Source organism: Equus quagga, chromosome 13, assembly GCF_021613505.1.
Source record: "Equus quagga isolate Etosha38 chromosome 13, UCLA_HA_Equagga_1.0, whole genome shotgun sequence".
Taxonomy (NCBI): Eukaryota; Metazoa; Chordata; class Mammalia; order Perissodactyla; family Equidae; genus Equus; species Equus quagga.
This window is the reverse complement of record NC_060279.1, coordinates 76,627,401-76,647,214: the sequence shown is the minus strand read 5'-3', so window position 1 is coordinate 76,647,214 and position 19,814 is coordinate 76,627,401. Positions and strand designations below refer to the sequence as shown.

At 62.2% G+C, this 19,814-nt stretch overlaps 1 protein-coding gene across 2 annotated transcripts in view; it reads right to left on the bottom strand.

Moving 5' to 3' along the window:
• The window catches only part of GSE1 (Gse1 coiled-coil protein), a 404,686-nt gene that overhangs the window by 15,086 nt on the left and 369,786 nt on the right, over positions 1-19,814 (bottom strand). For both annotated transcript variants that reach the window (XM_046680251.1, XM_046680252.1), the window contains 6 exons: positions 11,519-11,718; positions 5,826-5,998; positions 5,124-5,321; positions 4,229-4,420; positions 3,452-3,750; positions 2,515-2,839 (listed from right to left, as the gene is read on the bottom strand). In XM_046680251.1, the coding sequence (XP_046536207.1) occupies positions 2,515-2,839; positions 3,452-3,750; positions 4,229-4,420; positions 5,124-5,321; positions 5,826-5,998; positions 11,519-11,718 (1,387 nt within the window). The remainder of the gene's footprint in view (positions 1-2,514; positions 2,840-3,451; positions 3,751-4,228; positions 4,421-5,123; positions 5,322-5,825; positions 5,999-11,518; positions 11,719-19,814) is intronic.

Below are 19,814 nucleotides of genomic sequence, written 5' to 3'. Positions count from 1 at the left end.
GTGTAACCGACTTATGAGAGGACATGGTGGGTGGACACTGCTGCTGAGAGCAGAGAAGGTCTCAGGCCCAGGCCAGACCTGCCATCTGTCGCGTTTCTCACTGGGACCTTGCAACAGCTCACTCTGCTCCACCACTTCCTGAATTCCCACGAACTCCGTAAGGTCAGACCCTCATCTCTCTTCCTCAGGGAGACCCGTTCCGTAGAGAATAGAACAGGGCTCCTGTGCCCAGCTCCAGACATGCCCAGCAGTGGGCAGGTCATGGAGGGCAAGCTGGATACCTTCCACTGGGCCATTACTCCCCTCTCCTCACTGTCCTTGCAGACAGCAGCAAGACAGACAGGCTTCTGGGCCCGCTCAGCCCAGGGGGGTGGGGAGACCCATCTCTAGGGAGACCCTCACAGCCGGGGCGGGCCTGTGCCGCTGCCGACCCCCAGTGGTCCCCGTCAAAACTGCAGCAAGGCCACGTGGTCCCAAACCAGCAGCTACACCCCAGGGTCTTCCAGAACCGGGGTCGGGGCCTGACCAGGGGGCCAGGCCACCCGCTGCAGCACGGCACCCCTCACATGCAGGCAGGGAGGGAACTGGAAGGGACCGCCCACCAGACAAGCAGCTCTGACAGCAGTTGGACCGAATGGCTCTTTCCTCAGTGCGTTTAAAACAAGATTCAACTCAGAAGGGGCTATTTGGCTGTTGTTTTTCTAAAGCTTATCTGTTTTTTTAAGGGAAGCTCCGTACTGCCCAGGTGATCCAGGTAAAAGTCTGAGGGGATGGAAGGAGCAGGGCCAGAGGCCACGGCAGGCATTTGACCAGGCTCTCTGAGCTCTCCCTGCCTGGCCAAAGGGGAGGGACATTCAACCACAGCCGCCACGGCTCCTCCTGGTTATTCGCAAGCCCAGGCTGGGAGACCGCCCCAGTGCCACTGCACCTCACTCAACGGAGGACAAGAGAACCATAGCAAGAAGGTGCGTGTCCTTACGCAGACAGCAAAGGAATAAAAGCCAGCAGCAGAATCATTTCACGCACTGGAGCCCAGCACTGAATGGTTTCCTAGCTCCTGGCACAAGGGCCCATCAGAACGTCAAGTTGGCACTGCTGCAGGGCCGAGCATGCTGCCAGCTCAGCTGGAGCAGAGGCCAGGCGAGGGTCAGGCGCCCTGTTTCCCCTCCACGCCCCAGGCCTGCACAGGGCCGCTAGGTCCTGAGACAGAGGCCAGCCCCGCTGGAGGCAGCAGCACACAGGCCTGTGCTGGCCTGGGATCCCGGGGCCCGAGCAGAGGAAGATGCCCTCGGGAGTCAGAGCACCCACGTTTCATTCGGAGATGCCAGACATGGGCAGCTGCTCTCCCAGGGCCCTGGGAGCGAGGGGAGTTAGCGGGGCAGAGGGTGCTCAGAGGCAGACGAGGCTGAGCCTTTGTGATGCCTCCGGGTGGGCCCAGAAAAGCAAAGGGGACCTCACTGGCCATGTCGGGCAGCACCGCCGTCGGCAGAGTGGGCTGGAGGCTGCAGGGAGAGCTGGCCGGGGGCCTGCGACAGCTCACTCCCAGTCACGCCCAATTCGCCAGCAAACCCCCTTGCTGCCCTACTCAGGGGACGCCAAGGCAGGACTGGTGGACAGGCTGGCCGAGCCCAGGACACGGCAAGAACGCCCGGCAGCCAGCCAGAAGCTGGAGGAAGGAGAGAGGGAGCGAGCGGACACTAAAAACACCCCAGATGCCAAGAGCTGGAAAGACCCTCAGAAATCTTCCCATCCACCCTCCTGTGTGCACAGCTGAGGAAACTGAAGCCCAGGAAGGAAAGCCGTGTCCAGTGTCACTGAGGCCTGGCCAGCTCCCCCCACCAGCACTCCTGGAGGGCCTCAGCCCGGCCCTTCAGCAGCAGCCCTGGAGGGACGGGGGCTGGGGGACACTACACCAGGTGACAGCCAGACCAACAAGGGAGTGGGGAGGTCCACGGGGCGGCAGTAAGAAGCGGCCCAGCTCACAGGCAAGTGTCAGCAGCCGGGGGTCCCAGAGACAGGCACAGAGGCCTCCCGGGCAATCCTCTTATAAGGGAGCTGGGAACTGGGTACACTTTTTACTACAAAAGCTATAAAGTTAGTTTTTCATTTAAATAAAAATTAAAGGCAGTCCCTTTCTCATTAAAAAAAAGTTTGGGCTTGAAAGCAGAGGGAGACGGAAAGAGCTCTAACCATCAAAGCTTCTCCCTCATGCTCTGAGGGTGCCATGGGGACACACGCAGCGGGGTGGTGGGGGAAGCGCCCCTGGCTCTGGACACAGGCTTAGTTGGCCTCGTTAAATAGGGATGGGGCACCTTTGAGCGACCCTGGTTCCCCCTCAGAGTCTCTGCTTCCTTGTGGGCAAAACGGGATTAGAAGATGAAGATGAAATGGAGCGAGACCACCGATCCAGGGCAATCCGCAGGTGCTCGATACGACTCTGAGCAAACCCGAGCGTGAAGACACCCACACCCCCTGCCCCTGTGGGATTCCCTCCCCGCCCCTGCGGGGCCCCACCTGGCACTCTCGGGCCTGTGCTCTGCCTCGGGGGGCGCCGGGGGCCGGCCCATGTCCAGGTGCTGCTCCAGCACCTGCTGCCGGAACTCCGACACCTGCGACTGCCGGTCCTCCTTCTCCTGCCGCAGGCGCCGCTGCCGCGCCAGCCACTTCTCCTCCTCGTTGGTGCGCTGGATCAGCAGGGCCGTGGCGGCGCTGCTCCCCGGCAGAGAGAAGAGGCCCTGGTTGGAGAGCAGGCTGGGCACGGCGTGGTGGGGGGCGGGCGCCGGGTGCAAGGGGTGCGGCACGGGCTTGGGCGCCTGCAGGCCCGCGTCCTTCAGCTTCTCTGTGGGGAGAAAGGCCGTCACGGCGGGAGCTCGCATGCCAGGCCCAGCTGGCGCCCGGCCCCTTTGCTCCTGCCCCCAACGGCCCTTCAAAAGGGCCCTTTCCACAGACAACCGACAGGGGCCTGAGGGGCGCGTGCAGGAAGCGCTCGGCCCGAGCAGACACCAGTGGGCGCTGGAGCAGGCTGCGCAGTTCTCAGGAATCGTGCTGGCCGTTGAACCAGCTAGTACTGAGAATCAGACTGTAAGTGCTTACAATAGAACAAAATACGTTAAAAACAAAGGTAAAAAAGTCTTCTAAACCAGCACTTCCTAATGCTTTTGCTCCATTTTACCTCATGCATATTCTTGAACTCATCTATGCCTACTATATCTGAACCGTGGCCCTGTGCCTCTCTCTTCCCACTCCCTGTTCAGTGACATCAAGTCTGTGGCTTGACACCGGCCACAGTGTCACTCTTTGTGTCACAGAAGTTGGCAGACAGTGCAAAGTCAGGCCCTTCCCTGGAGAGCTGGTTGTCAGACTGACCAGCAGGCCACCACATCCAGCCCACACTCGGGTGGCACAGGGCTCTCCCTCCAGCACCCCCACCCCAGGGACCCAGGCTGGGCACCTGCTCGGGTGGGGGTCAACTGCTCCGAGGGCTTGACCCGCTCCTCCGTGGCGTGGCTCCGCAGCCCATGCAGCTCCGCCACAGGAAGGAAGGCTGGCTCCAGCGCCTTGGCCGCCAGCAGCTCCTTCTCACGGGCCCGCTGCTCCCGCTGGCGCTCCAGCTCCCGCTCCTTCTCGCGCTCGCGTTCTAGCTCCTTCTCCCGCTCGCGCTCCTTCTCCCGCTCCCGCTCCTTCTCCCGCTCCCGGTCAGCTTCCCGTTCTCGCTCCCGCTCCCGCCTCAGCTCCTCGTCCATCTGCAGCCTGCGAGGTGAGCGGGAAGAGAGGGTGAACCCCACTGCAGAGGGTACAGGCGGGACCAGGGACAGTCTGTTCCAGAGAATTCCCAGGAGTGAGGAAGTGCCACCCAAGCCCAAGGCTCTGTGAAGGACCCCGCGTTCTAATCTGAAGAATGGAGGGATAAGCAAGGTTCTGCCTTTGTTAACACGGTGGAAACTCAAGTCCACTGGATGGCAAGTTGCGTACAAACTCCCTAAGCATCGCCGAGTGCTCACATTAGGAGGCTGACGACTCTGAGCACCACAAGGCCACGCACTGTCTAGGGGCTTGGAGCATCAACTGTCACCACCCCACTTTGCAGATGAGCAAACTGAGGACAGGAGTGGCTGAGGGGCCCCCAGCTACACGCAACTGGCTGAGCAGGCTTCAGCCTGGGCTTCTCCCCGCTCTGCGGCCCGGAGCAGGAGGAGCAGTGGGGGCTCTGGGCCGGCATGTTGCTCACCTCTCGGCGCTGAGGCTGGACATCCGCTCTGAGTGCAGCGCTGCCAGCGACGAGTGGGAGAGCTCAGGGGGGTATCGGACCCCGGAGAGGTGGAGATGCATAGCCGACGGGTGCAGCGGGGGCAGGGAGCCAGGGGTGGGGATGGGATAGAAGGGGGACCGCAGGGCCGACAGGCAGTAGGAGTCGTCCATCCTGTGCAAGAAGACGAGGCCCAGTGAGCACCAAGGATAAACGGAAAAAAGGCAGGCCCCAGCCCTACGAGCAGGGGCCCCGGCCGGGGCCATCTATTGATCTGAGCACGCTGGACAGGGCAGAGGGACCATGGAGCCTCTACCAAGGCCAAGTAGATGGAGCCACGGCCACAGCCAGCCCCAAAGCCCCGTACCAACAGAGGCACCAGGTGCCAACAACTCAGGGCTGAGGCCCTGCCTGCTACCCCTCAGCTCAGCCAGGCCAGGCCAGCGTGGCCCAGTGGAGAGGCCCTTCCGGGTCTGTGGGAGGAACAGTTCACATCATAACTACAGACTCGTCAGGTTGGGGTTCAGGAAGCTTCTACACAAAGCAGTGACATGGCACGCATTTCCACCAGGTAGCTGGTTACACAGCAAAGGAGTCTCTCTTCTACCTAAACCCACGTGCTGTCTACTAATGTTGTGTGCACTGGCGGAGCCATGATGAGAGGGAGGAGCGGGGGAAAAGACAGCTCCAACAATGAGGAGAACTTTCTCCCAGGAGCAGACTCCTAACAGCTAATGCAGAAGGCTGTGGTGGGGGCCGCTCTGGGCCCCAGTGGGGTTCCACTGTGCCATAAGCAGACCACTGGCTGGACACGAGAGCAGGTCGGGTGATGGCCCTGGGTGGGGACTGTGGTGGGGGTAGTCTTAGGACGCCTCACCTGAAGGCCGGGTGGGGGAAGGGGTGCGGGGTCAGGTAGCCAGGGTGGTAGTAGGCGGCGGCGGTGGCTGGGTCGAGGCCGAGGGGAGGTAGGGAGGACATGCGGAGGTCCTCGGTGGTGTGGTAGGGCCGGAAGCTCCTCAGGTAGTCCTCGGTCACTGTGCTGGGGGGCACCACATGGTGCACAGGCCGCTGGAGGCTACAGGCAGGACGGACAGGAAAGGACAAGACAGAGGTGAGCGGAATGCCTGCTCCAGGCTGGGAAGTGGGCCACCTCTCCATGCCCCTCCCAGAAGGAGGGGTCTCCAGGCACAGGTGCTGGCTCTCACCGACAAGATGCCAGATCTGCAAGGAGGCCCGGGCACAGGGGTGGGCAACTACTGCTCCTTGAGCTCACCTGGCCCCTTGCTGTCCTCACCAGCAGGTTAGGCCTGTTACCCGCAGCCTGGGGGACCCCTGATCCTAAGAACCCAGGGTTCAGGCAGTGGGAGAGAGGCGGCCATCACCTCAGTATGGAAACAGACAGCAGGCGCAGACGGGGCCACAGGCCTGGGGCTGAGCCACCATCTCGCAGCTCCCAGCCTCAGCTGGTACAGACCCAGGCTGCCAGACAAGGTGACCAAAGCCTCAGAGCCAGCCTCAGGGACCCAGACCTGAGCATGCGTGTGCGCCCATCCCTCCAAACCCTCATTCACAAACTTACTTGAGTGGTGGGAAGCGGGAATCCTGCACGACTGGGCTGGGGGAGATGCCGAAAGGGTAGGGCGTGCTGAGCAGGTGGGAGGGGATGGCCGGGCCCCCCGCCTTCTCCTGGGGCAGTGGCGGCTCCACGATGAGGCGTTCCCGACCGCCGCTGCTGCCCCGAGAGCCAGTGTCCTGTTGGAGAGCAGGGAGCAGTGGGTCAGGGCGGAGGGCTGGGGAGGGCTGCCCGCAGGACAGGCTGGATCTCCATCCAAACGCACAGGAAGGCTCCAGCTCAGTGCACGTTCCTGAGACGTCCTTTCCTGACGGTTTTCTACCCAAACCCGCTGTATACATGTTACGGGAGGCAGAACGGTGAGAAGGGAGAACACGGGTTCCAACGACAGGCAGGTCTGGGCTGAAACCCACCCGGGGAGCTGTTCTGTCCTCAGTGCAACGGGAAAAAACAAAACTTCCCTCCAGGAAAACTGGGGTCACCTGGATGAGCACCCGTGAGGGCTCCCCGCCTCACACAACCCCCACGCCCTCCCTGCTGGCATGGGTTCCCCATAGGCCACACCAGCTGCAAACCTGGGGGGAGTTGGGTGACACTGAGCCTGGCACCCCAGGCAGCTCCACACCGCAGCAGGGCACGACAGAACCATCCAGAGACCCCGCCTGCTGAGCACCAGCACACACAGGCATCCCCCAAGGGCTGAGGTGTCAGCTGTGCCGACGGCTGCCAGCCTGCATCACAGACACCCTGCCCTGCTGGTGCCCACAGAGGGATGTGGACGAAAAGCTGGCACTGCCCCTGGGCTGAACATGCCAGTCTGCCCCCTGCCAACCCCTGGGGTGGCCCTGGCACTGGCCAGAGCAGGCAGCTGCGGGGCCTCAACTGGCCCGACTTGTCTGGAGACACCTTTGCACACACTGGTGAGGGGCTGTGTGCTGCAGCCCCACCCGCTTTGGACGCCTGGACAGAGTGACCTGGGGCCTGGCCAGGGAGGCGGACCCCAGGGAACCAGAAAACGGGCTCACTCAGGGCAGGAATGGGGAGGAGGAGGACCCTGGGCAAGACCAAGGGCAGGGCATGCCACCCCCGTACACACAGACGACGTGCTGCACGCCTGTCCACAGGAGTGTCCAGACCCGAGGACACAGACCATCAAAGGGTTCTGACCATTCTTGTCATTTGAGTGGCTGAAAGGCAGCCAGGCAGCAGCACTCAGAGAGTGTTAACCGTGGCCAGCAGGGTCTTGCTCTCGATTCTGGAGCAGCTGCCGGCCTGGGGCTCTATCCTGCGACAGCCCTTCTTGGCTGAACAGCCCTTCTTGGCTGAAGGTGAGGACGACAGCAGCCTGGGCCTGCCCTGAGCCCTGGGGGCACTTTGAGGCAGTGGCCACAGGCTCCCCTGAGCCCTAAGAGCTTGCTGGCACATCCCTGCCCACGTGCTGGCATGGCCCTCTGCTCATGGCGGGGTCCTCATGGGTTCAAGATGTCAGACTCGCCCTTCCCAGAAGGGGTGTTCATGTGGCGGCGTCAACTGTGGGTCAACTGTGGGACACACACGCACACCAACACTCTTGGTCACCCCCTGGCCAGATTTGCACAACGCCCCCTCCCCCCGTGTCAGGTCTGGCCACTCGTGATCAGATGGTGAACCAGGGCTCAGAGGAAGCAGGTGGCGCTTGCAGGGGCACAAGCCCACATCCACCGAGTTCCCGCCATGCCACAAAACACCCAACGCCTGATAACAAGGGGGACCGCAGGCTCGGTCTCCTGAGTTGGCAGCTAAGGATAAGAAGCCTTTCCAGGAATGAGCACTGGACACGGGCCAGGGACCGAGAAGGGTTCCATCCCAGACCTGAGGGGCAGGCGCCGAGGCTGAGGCCGCCCCCGAGGAGAAGCCTTGCTCCCTTCTCCGCCCCTCTGTCCTGACGTCCGGCCTACTCCGTCAGAGCGGGGAGACCGGGAGGCAGAGGCCCCAGCGTATCCAGCTCCACGTGTGGATGGCAAAGGACGGACAGCCACAGCCACCCCCCCGCCTGGTAGCCCCTCTGTCTTCACAGCAGCAGACGGTGACACCAGAGCAGGCCGCTGACGGGGCTGAGCCAGCAGAGAAGGGCCCATCCGTCAGGCGTATTTACCAACACGCGGTGCCAGGCAGCCAGCGCGCCCTCCACGGTCCTCCAGAAGACACATCAGCGATAATTAATTGAAGGAGACAGGCCGCTGATTGGAATTTTTAATGAGCAGCAACATCTGCTCCCTTCCCATGTGCTGGCGCGGCCCTGCGCTCCCAGTGGGGTCCTCGCGGGTTGACGAACTCCACACCTCCCCCTCCCCAGAAGAGCTGTGCACACGGCGGGGTGGAGGGCAGGACACACACGCACCCGCACTCTAGGTCAGAGCAGGGAGCCCAACTCCTGTCCTCCAGATGCCTGTGCGGACAGCAGGAAGAACTCCTGCCTTAAGGGACGGCTCCTGTCTGGTCCTAGAGACCCTAGACGAGTCCCGTAACTGCCCCAGGCCTCAGTTTCCCCATCCATTGAATGCGCCCATCACAGCAGCAGGTCACAGAGCAGCGGGAGGGCTGCACAGACATAAGTGGGAAGCAGGCTGAAGCATCAGCATGGGGGTCTTGCACACGGCACGTGCACCCCCAAGCCGCCATCATCCCCCCCGCACTCCTCCCCACTTCCCCTCCCATCTACACTATGTAGCGAGGGGCTATTCCAGGTCAGGGCTCGCTGGGCTCTCCCTCACACCCCTCACCCAGCCGGGCGCAGGGCCAGGCTAGCAAAGTGCCAAACGCCTGTGAAGAGGAGGCATGAGACCTGGAACCCACCCACTCCAGGGTCTGCCCCTCGCTGCGGCCAGTGTGGGGCGGAGGCCCTGTGCCCAAGGTCTGGGATGCACTGAAAGGGGCCAGCATGGCCCTCAGATGCTCTCTGGACGGGGACAAGGTAGGCGAAGCCTTAGGACCCCAGGTGTCACGGCAGCCTCCCAGGTGACCTCTGAGATCAGCACTGATGGGAGCCTGGGCTTTGCCCCAGGCTGGTAGCGAGGCCCCCTCCCCTGGGGACGGAGCAGGGGGGAAGATGGCAGCCAAGGGTCTCGACCATCAACCCAGGACAGCAGAGCCCTTGGAGGAACCTCAACCGGAGGACAACATCCAGGAGAAGCTCTGGACAAGCCAGGCCATCCCCTGCTCCCACGTGCTGCTGGCACCATTTGCTGAATCTAACAGCAGAGTGAGGGGCCCGAGCACACCATCCCGGCTCGGAGACGCCCCCAGAAGCCCCCTTCGCCCCTCGGCAGGACAAAGCCCTGCTTGAAGGCGGCTGGGCCAGATGGCACCTTCCCAGCCTCGCCAAGGACAAACAAGGAACGGGGGGCGGTGGAACCTGGCGGGGGGGGGGCCCGGCGGGCAGGGGGTTCAGTGGGCCAGACCCCGCGCCTCCCGTCTTGCAGAAGGCCTGCCAAGCTGCAACAGGCACCGGGAAGGAGGTCAGCCCAGCCAGAGCGCACAGGGGCTGTCCAGGGCAGGAGGGCCGAGCGGCCCCGGCCCAGAAGGCTCACTGGCCACTTCACTGTACCCAAGCAGTGGCAGCCAGGCCGGCCTCAAGGAGCTTCTGTGGGCAGCTTTTATTTCTGAGCAGCGGCTGCAGGCGCAGCTGTAGCAACGAAAGGAAGAAGGACACGGGGGAGGCAAATCCTTCATTCTCTGGTGATTAGGGAGAGGTTTCCGTCAGGCAGGCAGGACATGCCCTGTTAGCTTTAAAATAGACCATTTTTCATTTCGTCTGTCTTTTCACAGCTCCCACTACCTGGGAAATACGGGTGACCCCGGTGAAGGGGCCCAGAGGCCCCCCTACTCCCCGCTATGAGTCATGGGCTGCGACTTCAGGATGTGACTCCCCTCCTCCCTCCCCAGAAGGATTAAACTCTCCGCTGAGCCTTTGTGAGGGAGCCGCTGAGCCATACATCATCTGCTAATCCAGTCCCTTCCGGCTGCCCGCCCCGGTGGCAGGAGCTACATGAACCGCACTGGGAGACGGCCGGAGCACACCTCCCCCGGCCCCTTCTCCGGGGTTACTAAATGTTCTGGAGGCAGTTAAGACCCTCCATGTAGGGCGGTGAATCTCCAGAATGTTTACAAGGCGCCCACAGTCCTGCTGGCAGGGGAGGGCAGGGGGTTCCTCTCAGGTGGGAGCAAAGGGGACAATTCTGGCCACAAGCCAGGGTCGAGCCAGGAACACAACAGGACCAGAAGCCGCCTGGGCCCGAGCGAGTCAGAAGAGGCAGGTAGCTAGGGCCCCTCAGTAGGCACGAGAGTCTGATGAAGATCCCTCGTGCTCCCTCAACCCAGGACCAGGGGCAATCAGGCTGCTCCAAACCCCTCTGGCTGGAAGCTGCCCGCCAGGCCCTGCCATCTTGAAACTGCACGCAAGGGAGGGGCGGCAACAAAGCCAAGATGGGCACAGGGGGCCTCAGCCAGGTGGTGACCCGGGGGGTCCCGGGCCACGGCTGTTTCCAGGGACTTAGGGATCCCCGCTGGGTTCCTTGAGGATTCTCTCTCTAGGTCAGGGCCTAAGGGATTCCCCCACATCCAGGGGCAGAGGAGAGACAGACCCTGAGTGATGCCCACCGCCCCCACCCCAACGGGAAACACAGATTAGCGCCATGGAGCCTGGGAGCGCAGGAGGCCAGACCGTTGAGCTTTGCGTAAGTACACTCTGTGATGTTCACAACGACAAAATTGCCTAACGAAGCAATTCTCAGAATGTGTCCCCATCGTTAAGTGACGCACAACTGTATTTTTCTAAGTGGCGACATCCCTCTAGGAACTAGGCAAGAAAATCCAGGGGAGAAGTACAGTGACAGCATTCTTAATCAGGGAAGGGCCCCTCCAAGCTTGGAGGGCGGGGGCGAGGGGAGCGAGGCAGGCGGGAGCAGCCCCCAGCAGCGGCCACATCCAGGGACTCCCCCAAGTGTGGGCAAGGGCGCCCTCAGCGGGCTTCAAATGTAAGATAGAGGTGTGAAAATGTGGGCTGGCATTTTCCTCTCTCAATATCTTGTTTGAGCAATAGCATAATAATAACAGCTAACGTTCACCAAGCGTCTGCGGCAGGCAAACACAGTTTTAAGCAAAATCCATATCTTGAAAACCCAAGCCCCAGCACCTCAGAATGTGACTATTTGCAGATGTGGTCTAAGAGGTGATTAAGGTGAATGAGATCATCAGGGTGACCCTGACCCACTAGGACTGGGGTCCTTCGAGGAAGAGGCCATCAGGACACAGACACGCACGGGGGGATGACCACATGGGGACAACATGGCTGTCTACATACCAAGGAGAGAGGCCTCAGGAAAAACCAGCCCCGCTGACCCTGTGACCTCACCCATGCAGCCTCCAGAAGCGGGAGGGGATAAACCTCTGGTGTGTGAGCCCTGGCTGGCCTGTGGCGCTCGGCTGTGCAACCCAGATGACAAGCACCCTCCAGTTTGCTTAATCTGCACAGACCCTCCAGGGAGGCGCTGCTGTCACCCTGATTTTGGAGGCAAGGTGACAGAGGCTCAGGAGAGTACGAGTTGGGGGGTGGTGACAGCTCTGAACCCCAAAATCTAGTCCTCCCCTGCGGGAGGCCACCATCCTACACTGTGACCTGTGGCCACAGGCAGCTCCACCCACACGCCCGGGGCGCTCACCTGCCGGCTCTCGCTCCTCCAGACGCCGTTGACAGTCTTGGTCGGGGCGATGGTCACCACGGGGGGTGTGCTGGGGACGCTGTGGCCCCCAGGGGGGACGATGATGGGGCCCATGGGCACGCGCTTCGGCGTGCTGGCAGGGGAGCTGTGGTTGGTGGCTGGGGAGGACACGGGGGACGAGTCGCTGCTCAGTGAAGACCCTGTGGGAGGAGGACACAGCAGCCTGAGTTGGAGTCGCGGCCACACCACAGCCACGCCGCCCCCCACATGTCCACGATCCACGGATTCAGAGACGGGCCGGTGTTTGGCTCACGCTCCCCGAGCCCCGTGTCCAGTGCAGGCCAAACAGGAGACCCCCAGATTTTATCACATCACAGCAGAGCTGCAACTGGTGCCAGGCAGCGGGTGGGCCAGGGGCACACGCTCTCCCACAGCCACTGCCTCCAGCCGCCCAGCCCCACGGTCATGGCTCTGCTGGCCAGGGGGAGGCAGAGATGGAACTGAACACTCCTCCTTAGCGACTCGGGGTGCCAGCCTTGGTCTGGGTGGATCTGGTGTGGAGGCCGCTGGTGACAGTCCCAAGGAGTGGCCTGGGGACATCCCACCTCACTCTTGGACTTGAGGGGCAAAGGGTGACCCCTCCGTGCAGGTACCATTGGGCACCTTCTGTCTCCAAGAGCCCCACTCAGGGCCCCTGCAGCCCTAGGGAGGGGAGGGCAGCAGGAGTCAGCACAGGCCCCCTTTCAGCAGGAGCAGCCCAGCGGCTTCCAGCATCCTCCCCAGATTTTGCTCAGAACTCATCTCATCGCAGAGATCAAGGGACCCTCATCTGGTCTCCACATCCTCTCACACGGCCACACTCACACCACCAAACAAAACCCTGGCTTACAGGGCAGGTGGTACGTGGCCCACGGCTCAGGGGACCCTGAGACAATGTTACAGCTGCTGAGCCATCGCCGAGATGAACCATGTGGCATGCTCCGTTCCCTGCCCCAGAGGGTCCAGCAGCCAAGCACAGCCTCAGCAGTGTGACCAGCAGGCAGAGCAGCTGAACGCCGAGGCCCCACGGACACCAGGACAGAGCTTTGCCCTGAGCCAAGGTGCTTCCGTCCAGGCCTCTTCAAGGTGGCTCCTAGGCTTGTGTACAGCTTGCACAACTGTACAGGGCAGCCTCATGGGGAGACACCTGGTCCAGCCAGATCTGCCCTCACCCAACTCACAGGCCGCGACCCAGAGCAGCCCGATGCTGCATTCTGCTCAGCGACCCTGAGAACAACGACCAGGCCAGGCGCCCCCTCACTCCCAGCTCACACCCATCAGTGCTCACCTAGGTGGGCAGCGAGGAGTCACCCAATGGCCACTGCCCCTGAGGTGTGACCTCTGATTCCCCAGACAGACCTGCCAACTGTGGCCCACACCTCAGGAATTCTGCAACCCCCAGCTGTCCAGGCCAAGCCCCGACAGCTCTAAGCCCACTAACAGGGGAGGGCCAATGGGACACCACGGGCCACCTTCACTCTGCACTGGGGATAGCCTTTGTGGTTTTGAAACCAGCGGGGTCTGGCCAAGTCGGTGAGGCCCACCTGGGAAGCCAGTTTTAGGACTGCTGTGGGAGGCTGGTCTTGCGCTGATGCAGCCAGCCTGGGCCCCGTGGTTCCAGAACGGCCCCCAGGTGCTGGTGGCTGCTGTGCACTCTGACGAGCCACGGAAACCCTGAGAGTAAGTCGGGAGGGTAGGCAGCACGGCACGCAAACCCTCGCCCAGGCTCATGCAACTTCAGGAAATTGGCTGCATCTTCCCAACACCCTACCTGGTGGCCCCACTCCTGGGGAGGTACCCAGCACAGCAGGGCTGATGTCCCCCAAGACACGACGGCAGCGTGTCCTGGCAGCTCCCCCGACTGGAACCACGCTGCGCCCACTGGCAGACGAGAGGACAAGCCAGGATGCCCTCAGGATGGAGTGCCCACGGCAGGTGGAAAGGAGAGCCCTCGGCCACTCCGGGGAGTCACACGCCCACCAGCGTGTGGAGGAGGACACAGCAGCCTCACTGTGTCCTGATCTGTGGTTCAGCCCTGGACACGCCTGTCTGTGTGCTCACCTGTGGGCATGCAGATTTTGATAAAATGCTCAATTTAAGTTTCTGAAAAAAATACTAGACAAGGGATCTTTCCCTTTAAAAAATGGAATTTCCATAGGACCTCTCCTGTCTTCTTTCCTGGTTCCGACAGCTTCCTCGAGATATAATTCCCACACCACAGAACTCACCGTAACAAGTGTGTGGTCCAAGGGTTTTCAGTATATTCACAGCTGTGCCATCATCGCCAGTCATTCCACACCATTTCCCCCACAAAAGACACCTGTACCCGTTAGCGGTCACCCCGACCCCCAGCCCCTGGCAACCACCAACATGCTTTCTGTCTCCATGGATTTGCCTATTCTGGACGTTTCTTGTAAACAGAATCACACAATACATGGCCTCCAGTGTCTGGCTGTCTCTCTCAGTGTGAGGTCTCATGTCAAGACTTCGCTCCTCTTTATGGCTGAATAATACTCCGTTGTGGGGATGGACCCCATTCTGTCTATCCGCTCCTCCATCGACGGACGTCTGGGCGCGTCCCCCTCTCGGCTACTGGGAACGGTGCTGCCATGTCCACTGCTCTTAAAAGCTCAATGTCACACTGAGGTTCGGGCATGTGGCCACCTGGCTCCCTGGGACGACCTACTGTGTACCTGGCCTGAGCCCTGGGTGGCCCCGTCTAAACTCTGCCTGTGGGTAGAGGGCGGGCGGAAAAAGGAAGAAATAAAACTAACAAACCAAGAGCCCCCACTGGTCAAGGCAGAGGCGGCAGCAGCTCAAAGGAAAAGCTGGGGTCAAAGGCCGGTGGGCTCTGGTCCTCCTGGGGGCTGGAAGCTGGGAGCAGACACTTCCAAGCCCCGTCCTGCACCCCTCGGGGCCTCACAAACAGGAGAACCTGCCAGCCCAGGGGGAGGGGACTCGGGCCGCCAGCTCCCAGCCCCCAGACCACCCTTGTGGCCGAGCCCCACCGCGCCACAAGCTTGTGTTTCTCCGGATTAGCCTCATTTCTAGTCGCCGGGGCTGAGAGAGCAGGACGGGCGCTGGACAGACAAGAGGGCTCGGCGGCCAGGTGCACCTCAGTGGAGGGAGGCCCCCCACAATTAGCAGCCTGCTCCCTCGGGGGCGGGCGTCCCTCACCAGGCAGAGCACTGTGATCGATCCTGGACCGCGCAGCCGCCAATTAGCACGCAGCCAGCCCAGCCTCACGTGGCTGTAACGAACCAGCGGTATGCATCGGGTGTCAGCGAAACACGTGCGGATTGGAGATGACAGGAGGCAGAGCGCTCGGCATCACCTCTGTCGTCTGACCTCGCGGATTAGCGCCCGAGGCCGCCTGGCACATGTAATTAACAGCTGAGACCCCAAAGTCGCTGCCAGGGGAGCGGGAGGGAGGTCTGAAAATAAAACTGCAATAGCACAGTGGCCCCGTCAACTCTCCTAGACGTGCACTTCACCAGCCACACAAGCAACCATTAAGCACCAACAGGATGCCCTTGACAAGGACCTCTGCCAGCCTGCAGGACCACCCCCGGCACACTGTAGTGTGGAGGGCGAGGCCGAGTCCTGGTCACACCACACAGCCCTCACCCACCCTGCGCCCGATGCTGCAGCGGGTCAGGCGCCCTCCCTGGGGGCGCAACAGAGAGCGGATGAAGACCGCGATCATCTGATGCGCCTCCCTATGGAAGGGCCCTCGGGACGTCATCTGGGGACACCTGCTCCTAGGGCCAGGGCTGCCCAGCGCTCAAGGGCTGGAGGGGGCAGCAGGGCGGGGACAGCTCAACTGCCAGCGGGAGGGAGCCGGGACACATCTGCGAGTGAGCATCTGAGAGGCAGGGGTCCTATCCCAGCTGGGCTTTGCGCCACTTTCAATCAGTACAGGCAGTGACCTGAGACCCATGGCCCTGACCACAGTGAGGCAGGAGCCCAGAGACCCTGCATGTGCCTCTCACTGGCTCCTCTGCTCTCCCCCTCTCTGAGCCTGTTCTGTCCAAGTCAGTCTCGAATCGTCTCTGGGCAGACCTGACACGGTGAGAATTTGGGCCGGCCACAGGGCATGACTTCAGCTGGTGTTGGACCCTGGGGTGGGCGAGCCCTAGGCGGGTGTCACTGCTGGGCCCACAGCCCGGCAGGCAACACTCCAGCTGAGACACAAGCCCACAAGCCCCGCTGTCTCCAGCCTGCTCCTCCAAGCTCCGTGTCGTCATCCGTCGTCATTTCCAACCAGGATGTGGGGACCCAGGCCTGGTGGACCCACACCAGGTGGATGTGGAAAGGAGTCTGGCCCTCACCCAGTCCAGCTCCTAGGCCTATGAGGCCCAGAGAGGCCATGGGACCTTCAGGAAGCCTCCCGGCCAGCATGTAATCAAGTGGGACAGAACCTGGACCATATCAGCTTCAGTCCAGCCTCCTTTCCCTGAAACGTACCCAACAGAAGGGGAACAGCAGACCCTGAGCCAAAGCGCAACCAGCCCGTGCCGGGTGGGAATCGGAGCACGTGGGTCACAAGCTGGGGAAACCCTCTGACGCCCTGCAGGCTGGGCACGACGGGGACAGCGGGCACTTGCACACGCAGGGCTGCCCTAGGCCTGGCTGCAGTGGACAGCACTAACGACCTGCAGGTTTGGGGAGAAACCGCTGAAATGGAACCAGGGGGCCGCCACACGCCTGCTTGCTGGTCAGAGGTCTCCCGACCTGCCTGCGGTGGGCTGCCCACACTCGGCACCAGCCGGAGCCCATGCACCAGCCATCCTCTCTGTGGAGCTGTCGTCACACCTCACGGCCATGGCTGCACTCCTGCGCCCGATTTATCACCTGGGAGGGTCACTAATCCCAAACCAGCAAAGGCAGGTGTGGGTCTTTATCACAAAACGCATTTCCAGGGGCCGACTATTGGCTGATGAGCAGTACGGGGTCTGGGGAGGCTGGTGGGCTCCCGTGGCCAGTGGGCAAGGCTGCCCTGTTAGGGGGCATGAGGAACCGAGAGGGGGTGCACTGAGGGAAGTGGGGTGAGGTGGAAGAGAAGGGAGTCAGAGGTGGCTTCAGGGAGGTGACAGAAAAAGTCACGGACACCACTACGGCCAGGGGGAGCCTCCTGCTCCCAACATCCCGGGGCGGGCATCACCAACTAGTGGATTGCTCTGGTTGTCCTCCCCCCACCCCCCGCCCTCCCAGCCTCTCTCTCTTCACCCCACTCTGTGCCGAGGGGACCCTCAGCTCCCAGCCCGCCCGCTGCCCCTGCCCTGGGCCACCCTCGCCGCCCGCCCCCAGAACCCCCAGCCCAGCAGACAAGAAGGGAGAAGCGCTGAGGACCGCCCGCCGCGAGCTCACACCTGCGCTGGGAAACAGATGGGGCTGCAGACACCCACGGGGACTGCCGCCTAGCCAACCTCACCAGCCCTGCCAGCCGCACGACTGACACGCGCGCACGCAGCGAGCATCGGGTGGGAGCTCCTCTGCCTCGTTTGTTTTGCTGTTTTCTTTGAAAGATGCAGACTTCAGGGGCCAACGGAACAGGGAGCCCACGCTCGCTCGGGCCGGCTGCGTGACGGCGATGCAGAGTGCTACCTCCACCCTCAACAGAGGACGCCCCCCAGCCACTGCGCTTCCAGACGGCTCCAGGGGCCGGACAGCCACCAAACCCGCCTGCAAGGCCAGCAACAAGACAAGACAGGCAGCCAACAAACACACCAAAGGAAGCCGGGCGGGAGACCCCGTGGCCGGGGATCTGGACCTGGATGGGAGGTAGAAATTCCAGCCCAGCAGCCACCAAGCCAGCCCCTCTGCATTGGGGCCAAATAAAGCTGGGCAAGCTCAGTCGTTTCTCTCGCAGGTGACAGAAATGGTGGGCTCTCAGCTCGGTGAGGCCATTTGGCTGCCCCACAGGGCACAGAGTGGCGATGTCACCGCCTGACACGCTCCACTAGGAGGAAGGGACGTGGGATGTGAACAGGCTCACGTGGCTTCAGAGCCCACTCTGCTCCAGCTGCCCAGCCCAGGACCCTGGCCACGGAGAAAGCCCCCAGATGGACACTGACCAAGGAGACCCCACCCAGAACAGCCACGCCCCCGGGCCACACAGGATCAGGGCGTGCGAGCTGCAGCGTGACCCCCCCCCCACAGTGTGGGTAAAAGGTGGGCTGGGCACAGAGATGAGGGGGAGCCCGAGTTAGGACCGTGGCATGGGCCCCAGGTGTTCCACGTGCCTCCCAAGGGCGGCTGAGGGCACCGCGGCCCCCGCTTGGCAGCTGGGCACGGTGGCCCCTGGGGGGCGCCTGCTGCAGCTGGAGGCGAGCAGATTGCCACACAGCTTGTGAGAGCCGCCGCCTGGCAGCAGCCCCTGCTTTGTCACGCTCAGGGACGCTGGAGACTCGGCTCCCAGACCTGTCCTATGCAGGAGGCAGGGGGAAAGGGTAGGGGCCTCCGGAAGCCCCCACCTAGGGCGGCTCCTATGCCGGCTGAGCACCCATCAGCCAGGGCCAGGCAGGCCCAAAGTATGAATGGCACAGTGCTCCCTGAGCACCGGCTCATATCCTCAGTCAGTCATTCAATGAACATCTCCAAGCACACGGGACAATTTGGGGAATCCCCGCCACTCCCTGCAAGACAGACCCTAGAGGAGGCCGGGAGGCTCAGAGAGGGTCGTGGCCTGCCCCATTACAGCAGGGTCAGGGGACTCCCAGGCTGGGGATCATCCACAGGCCTAAAGTGGGGCTTCAGACACCTATGGGGCAACACAAGTCTCTATCCAGAAGAGGTTCTGGTGGGGGAACGGGCAGGGCAGGGAGGGGAGGCCAAGCCAAGGCTGGAGTTGGCCTAGAAGCTTCTAAAGAAGAGGGAGGGCCAAGGGGAACCCGGGGAACACCCTTCTGGTGGCCAGAGTAACGGGGGAAGGGTTCCAGCAGCCCAGGCAGCAAAGGGGAGGGGCAGATGACAGATGCCAGGCGCTGCCCACGTGACCCCTCAGTTCAAGGTGGGCCCGTCACGGAGGAAGGGTCCCGTGGGCGCAGCCAGGACCAACTTGGGGTCAGACCTAAACCTGCACCTGAAGGGCCTTCCAGAACGTGCTGTGGGCTCAGTCACTCCCCGGCCCCCTTTCTCCCAAGGAGTCAAAGCAGAACCTCAGGGACAGAGAGCAGCCGCTCTGGGCCTCGAGGCACGGCACGCCGTCGGACAGACAGGAGCAGCTGCTGGGCAGCCCAATTGGGCATGGTTCTCTCCCAAAGTCAGGTCCAACACCTGGCGCACAGCTGCCAGTGTCCAGGAGGACCCGCCCCACCCCCACCCACAGAAGCACCTGCCCTGCCAGCCCCCTCCCCCCGTGAGGGCCCTCAAGCCCCTGGCTGCGTGGCTAGGGGGTGGGAGTGGGGACAGAAGAGACAATGGTGGAGGAAGGTTGGGGGTATTAGTGGTGAGGTGGGGGCGCAGTGGTTGGGGTAGGGGACGATGGCGCTGACATCCTTGTTCACGCACACAAACGCTGTGCCTGATGCTAGTGTGTTCTCACTGAATCACCAAAACCTACGAGTAGACACGTTGTCCTCATCCTGAGGAATGAAGGGAGCTCAGAAAGGTAAAGCGACGTGCCCAGGGTCACACAGCAAAGATGTGAACCAGAATCTAACACCTAAGGGTCCAGCCTGCTGAGTACCTGTCCCGGAAGGGATTAAAGGGTCAAGCGAGTCTGGGCGCCTCTGGCGCACACATGGTCCCTTCAGGAGCAGCAGGGCACCTCGACCCGGGCCCCAAGCTGGGGGACAGGGACTGAGCAGGGTAGTTTGGCTGCAAAGAAAAGAATGCACCTTGGAGCCTCAGAGAAGATAAAATTCCCCACGAAGGCCCGATTTCTCCTCCCTTCCCTCGGGGTGGAGCGAACGCGGAGTGCGGATTACTTCCTCTGAACTGAATTTTAAACCACACCCTCGAGACACGAGGTGAGGAGAGACATGAGCCCTCGAAGCAGAGCGGAGCGCAGGGTCCACAGCTCAAAGATGGCACTGCCACAGCGGGGCGGCGGGGGTGGGGAGGGGGGTCAGAGGTGGGCCAGAGACGCGCCCAGGACAGGAGAGGCACCCAGGCAGCGTGTGGCTGACCACGTCGGGGGGTCAGCAGGGCCGTGATACACCTGGGGGGCTGCAGCCTGGCTCTTCCACCACCATCGCCCCGCTCCGTGCAGGTCTAGAAGCGGCTCTGTCTCCACCCGGGGCCTCTGCCTGCA